Source organism: Oncorhynchus gorbuscha, linkage group LG21, assembly GCF_021184085.1.
Source record: "Oncorhynchus gorbuscha isolate QuinsamMale2020 ecotype Even-year linkage group LG21, OgorEven_v1.0, whole genome shotgun sequence".
NCBI lineage: Eukaryota > Metazoa > Chordata > Actinopteri > Salmoniformes > Salmonidae > Oncorhynchus > Oncorhynchus gorbuscha.
This window is the reverse complement of record NC_060193.1, coordinates 27,445,611-27,451,437: the sequence shown is the minus strand read 5'-3', so window position 1 is coordinate 27,451,437 and position 5,827 is coordinate 27,445,611. Positions and strand designations below refer to the sequence as shown.

The 5,827-nt window shown below is 41.5% G+C and overlaps 1 protein-coding gene across 2 annotated transcripts in view; it reads right to left on the bottom strand.

Annotated features, from left to right (window-relative positions):
• Positions 1-15: 15 nt before the first annotated feature.
• Positions 16-5,827, bottom strand: part of LOC124008534 (equilibrative nucleoside transporter 2-like) — a 28,241-nt gene continuing 22,429 nt past the window's right edge. For both annotated transcript variants that reach the window (XM_046319876.1, XM_046319877.1), the window contains exons 10-13: positions 5,401-5,503; positions 5,166-5,251; positions 4,723-4,922; positions 16-3,670 (exon numbers count right to left, since the gene is read on the bottom strand). In XM_046319876.1, the coding sequence (XP_046175832.1) occupies positions 3,559-3,670; positions 4,723-4,922; positions 5,166-5,251; positions 5,401-5,503 (501 nt within the window). In that variant the 3' untranslated portion in view covers positions 16-3,558. The remainder of the gene's footprint in view (positions 3,671-4,722; positions 4,923-5,165; positions 5,252-5,400; positions 5,504-5,827) is intronic.

The following is a 5,827-nucleotide window of genomic DNA, read 5'->3' as shown; positions in this document are numbered from 1 at the left end:
CCTGATTACATGGTCTGTTTTTTAAAATATTTTTATTGATAGTGCCTTCCATGCAGAAGCAAATAGAACACCTACTCCATTAATCCTTGTTTGTTTCGATGTCCACTCAAGTACTGAACAAAGACATGAACCAAAATCTAAAAACAATCCATTTAATGTCATCAGAAACTATCCCAACAGCAAGTCAAATTCCTCAACACAGAATAAACTACGCCAATGCATGCATATACACACAGAGCCACGATTCCCTTCGCTGTGGTAGCGCACGTTAAATGTTTGTTGCCCAATCATACAGTACGATCCTGACAGATCAAATCCCTGCTCACAGCCACAGCCTAACAAACTGATTGGCATGATTGTGGCGCCATTAAAACAAAAGTTGAAATTGTATTAAAACACTGTACAGTAACATGTATGTAACAATGGCATTTATATTCCTGAGAAGACTCTCTTCTCATAACCGGGGTCTCAAAAACCACGTTACGGCTTAGTGCCTAAAGTACTTTTACAACAGGTATTATTTTAACTATCTACAACTAATAATTGAATCACTATTCCCTCGATCTGGTCTCGCTTCCTAAAGAGGAGGTTATTTAAAAGTATGTCGGACTCTTGGCCTTTGCTATGTGTCAGTATTTCCTACTCAAAGTAATGTGTTATTACGCAACTCTAGGCTGTCAACGGTGATCCACAGTATACGACCTCATTGTGACGACAATCCCATGTTAAATCATTCAGACAAGGTCATGACCCCGAGTCCTGACTCCTGCCAGAAATAAGTCATAGTAAATGGTTCCGATTCTCCACCATTTTCCTGAAGTGTACACTTGCACACTCCTCGCCATGGATTTAAAAACATTGGTTGGAGGGATTTTCCACTACTGTTAACGCCAATGCAAGAAAGTGCACACTTTGGGAGAAGGGTGGAGAATTGGGGTGTATTCAAACAGGGCCATTGTCTACATCAGCCCTTCGTCCAGCCCTTTTGAAACCAAACGGCTGTTTCACTCAACACTTTATGCACAGGTACCTAATTTATGACTTAGTTCACTCCATTCCGAAAACTCACTCATACACCTTGATCAAATCAGAATGGAGATTCTCCGGTACTTTTGTATACCTTTTAGCTAGTATACCTTTTAGCTAGTAGTTGTGAAAGTAGCGCTCATGAGCCAAAAGCAGTTCCCGAAAATTGCGTACCACGTCACGTGCAGATATGTACCCCACGTCATGGCTCTCCCTCTGCTATGTGTGCATCTTGCTAGCTGTCACTCGAATGGCGAGGGGCTGAAGCTCATTGGCTCTAACTCGAATTGCTAGGGTGGCCCAACGCGGGGGAAAATGTAGGGGAAATGAAACAGCTTCTAGAAAAGGTGGCATTCAAACTACGGATTTAGTTGCAAATTGAGGTAAAACAGTAATTCTGCTCAGACTACGCAATGTATAAACTACACCTTGACACAGCCCAAAGTGGAAGGTTAAAAAAACAACACTTAGAAGTCACACGTTCCAGAGCATTAAACAAAACTATGGACAATAAAATAAGAGTAATGGAGAAAGTCTAGAAACCAAAAAAGAGCAAACACGCAAAAATGGTTCATGCAATAGTTTGTAAATTTCTAATGATTGCGTTCATTTCTAGAAGAAAATTGGAATGGGCAAAAATAAATACATTTATAGTCCTAAAAATCTATAGCTTGAAAGCCCAGTTTTAGAAAATAAAGTAATTTGTTGTCATTTATGTTCATGGCACTCTTTATACTGGCAGTTTAAAAATGTAAAATCTAACTCCAAGTCAGTCATCTTGGCCATGACACATTCAAGAAATGAAAAATCGCCAGAGAATTGTGTCTCGAATTGTGATTTAGTGTTATGGCAATGTCTTCAAATGTAAGGCCCTATAATGGCCTACTGTAATGCAGTTTAGCTCGTACTCCCACTGTCTGTGTGACACTATGAAGTATGAAGCTCACAGATTGGCAGATACAGACACCTTGCCCAGAGCCAACGCCTCAAACAAAGACAGCTAGCAGCCATTCTAGTTTGTAATCCTACTTCAAACACTATAGTTTACTCTAGTAAAATGACCAACAGCGAAACAAAATCGTTACTTTAGATCCAACCAATTCACCTCATCAACACTACAGAATAGCTGCCACTCTTTTCGTGGTCATTGTCAGAAGTTAAACATTTAATTACATAGGGACAAACACACCCTGCTTACGACAAAGCACGAAGCCTGGGTCTTTCCTTTTGAAAAAGCTGGAACAGCACGCCTTTGTACACCACATTAAGGCAAAAATTATATTTAAACAAAGTGACTCGGTAGGTTGGCCAAGCGGAATGGTGTTAAGGTCAGACTCAACGCTACCCTTAGAACAAGAGGACAGGAATGGGTTAGGAATATGGTTAGGCTCCCATAACCCACCTGCCCTCGTAAAAATAAATAAAAACAGAAGCTGCTTGGCTAACAGGGGGCTGGAGTGGTCCTATCAAACATATTTTGTTTCTAAAAAAAAAAGTCCTACTGGGCCATTATCCTCACGTAAACAGGAAGTGAGTCAGACATAGGCCAATCGGATGACTGCGACACCTAGGTCAGGTGGTGGGAAACGATGAGTCACAGATCGAAAGGTAACATAATTGAGCAGACACGATCATCTTGTAACGTGGAATGGTGAATATTTTTTTTTTATCTGTACATGACATCTGTTTCACTCTACTGAGTGCTCCTCTCCACTCCAACGGGCTAAAAGGTTAGGAATGTGCTGATGTCGACAGACTAATGTCCATGTTTTCTGTGTAACGTGGTAACTTTGTTCTGATGTGTAAATAAAACCGAAATATACGTTTTAAATCAAATAAAATGCTCCGTTGAAAAGAATAAGTAAATCAACTTCAGAGCCGGTAGCCGTATGATTTGCTCTGTCGTTTCTCGGCAGGATTATAAATATAATGGAACTACTTAATGTAACAATACATTAGCTCTCCAAACACTCACACAGCTACAGTACTTGGCCTCAAGTTAACGCCTTACATAAAAAGCTCTAAAGCTAAGAAAACAAATAACTTTATACAAAAACACAAAAGAAATCCTTAAAATGGTCCAACTCAAAAATAACGAAAACAACCCATGTTTAGAGCGGTCTGGCACTGACTGTGTCCATTACTCCGAGAGGCAACCAGTGATGCATTCTTATCACTGTAAACCACTTGTTAAGTAGGTAGCTAGCATTCATGTCGCATTATTCCCTTAAAGTCGGCTCCTAACGCCGTTCTCTCAGTTATTTCAGTGAGTATAGTATATGTATGTGGCAGATGGAGAGGTAATACTCAAATCCCTTGTAGAATATCTATTGTGGTCAGTACTATATTCATTTTTTTGATGCAGGCTTTATATGCAGGCAGCTCTCTATTCCCAGCCTAGGTCCTTCTAGGTATTAAAAAAATATGGCATTTGGTGGCAGTGGTCACTCAATTCATGAATGGCCATGGAGGCGACCGTCGTTCGAAACAGGGACTGGCGACGGATGGTGGTGGTCCCTCTGGTGTGCCTGTCTAGACCAGTAGACGCAGCAGGAAAGAAAAGCCAGCCCCGATGGAGAGGCCCAGGCCCAGGAAGAAAGTCATCAGGGCCCCAGCCGTCTCTGCATCTTTGGACGCCACCAGCCTGGGAGGACAGAGAGAAAGATGATGCATACTGACAGATCTGATGATGAGCCAGGCGGCATACACATAGATACAGTATGCAGGTACAGGGAAATGTCCTTCTTGCCCAACAATGCAGTAATCCGTATCAGTAGTACTATTTAATAAAGTGAAGTAGAACAAAAACACAATAGAAATAAGAACACAAGAAAGTAAGTCAGCTATATACAGGGTCAGTTCCAATACCATATTTACAATGGGTAGGGATACTGGAGTGATGGAGGTAGATATGTATACGGGTAAGGTGAAGAGGCATCAGGATATATGATAAACAGAGTAGCAGCAGCGTATATGATGATTGTATGTACAGTACCAGTCCAAAGTTTGGACAACTACTCATTCAAAGGTTTTTCTTTCAAATATAATTTTTCATATTTTCTACATTGTACAATAATAGTGAAGACATCAAACTATGAAATAACACATATGGAATCATGTAGTAACCAAAAAAAGTGTTAAACAAACCAAAATATATTTGATATTTGGGATAAGTAGCCACTCTTTGCCTTTGACAGCTTCGCAAACTCTTGGCATTCTCTTTTCCAACAGTCTTGAAGTAGTTCCCACGTATGCTGAGCACTTGTTGGTTGCTTTTCCTTCGCTCTGAGGTCCAACTCATCCCAAACCATCTCAATTAGGTTGAGGTCAGGTGATTGTGGAGGCCATCGCTCTCCTTCTTGGTCAAATAGCCCTTACACAGCCTGGAGGGGTGTTTGGTCATTGTCCAGTTGAAAAACAAATGATAGTCCCACTAAGCGCAAACCAGATGGGATGGCGTATCGCTGCAGAATGCTGTGGTAGCCATGCAGGTTAAGTGTGCCTTGAATTCTAAATAACTCACTGACAGTGTCACCAGCAAAGCACCTCCACTAGATGTTGGAACATTGCTGTTGGGACTTTCTTCCATTCAGCCACAAGAGCATTAGTGAGGTCGGTCGAGCACTTGAACCAGCGGCCCTAACCGCTAGGCTACCTGCCGGGTAAGCTGCCGCCGTGTGTGTTACTTCTACTCACTGTGGGGCGTAGGACATGGACAGGCAGACGCAGTAGCCGCTGGAGAGGGAGAAGAGTATCATGATGAAGGCGAAGACAGCGTCGTGGGAGAAGAGGACGGGGAGGTAGGAGCGGCTCTGGACGTTACAGAGCATCAGCAGGGGAACAAACACCACCCTGGAGACCACCAGCACCGGGAACAGACGACTCTCCTTGGGAGGCTGCGGAACAAACACAGAGAGAAATGTTACTGGTAAGACAAAGTAATAATAACAACTAAATGTAATACGAGTAATAACTCAAGCTTTCGTGCAGGGGTAGAAAGTGAGAGAATTTCAATTTGTAGAGGATTATAAAAACCCTGGGAAGCTTGGAAAAATGTTACAGAAATCTAATCCATCGTGATCCTATCAAGTGTGTAATAAAATGACAATCCACACAGATCAAATTAATCAGAAACCTACCCATTGGAACACGGTGGTGACGGTTCTACCGATCCAGTCACACACGTTGAAGATGAGGAAGCAACACACAGAGATGAAATAGGACTCTGATGGGGAGAAAGAGGTGGTTAATAGGTGGGTTTAAGTCTCATGACATGCATACAGTATACAAAATGGTGCGAAAAAGAAAGGGTTCTCTTATGGAGACAGCCGAAGAACCCTTTTGAAACATATTTATCAAAGAGAGTATACATACCCCATTTCCCAGGGTATATGGTTTTGACGTCCACAGTGATGGCAGGAAACACAGCGAGAGTGACGGTGAAGACAAAAACCACACAGAACGCCATCACCCATATCTGAAGAGAGACAGGGACAAGGTAAAAAATATGGTGGAAATGTTTAGTCCATGCTTACACTACTTCCAAATGCATGTAGGGGAGTGAACAAGTGTACACTTTGGGAAAAGGGTAGGGAATTGGACTATAGACCAGAGCCATATATAAAAAATATATATAAAATAAAAAATTATATAACGCAGCAAAAAAATAAATGTCCTCTCACTGTCAACTGCGTTTATTTTCAGCAAACTTAACATGTGTTCATTTGTATGAACATAACAAGATTCATCAACTGAGACAAACTGAACAAGTTCCACAGACATGTGACTAACAGAAATGGAA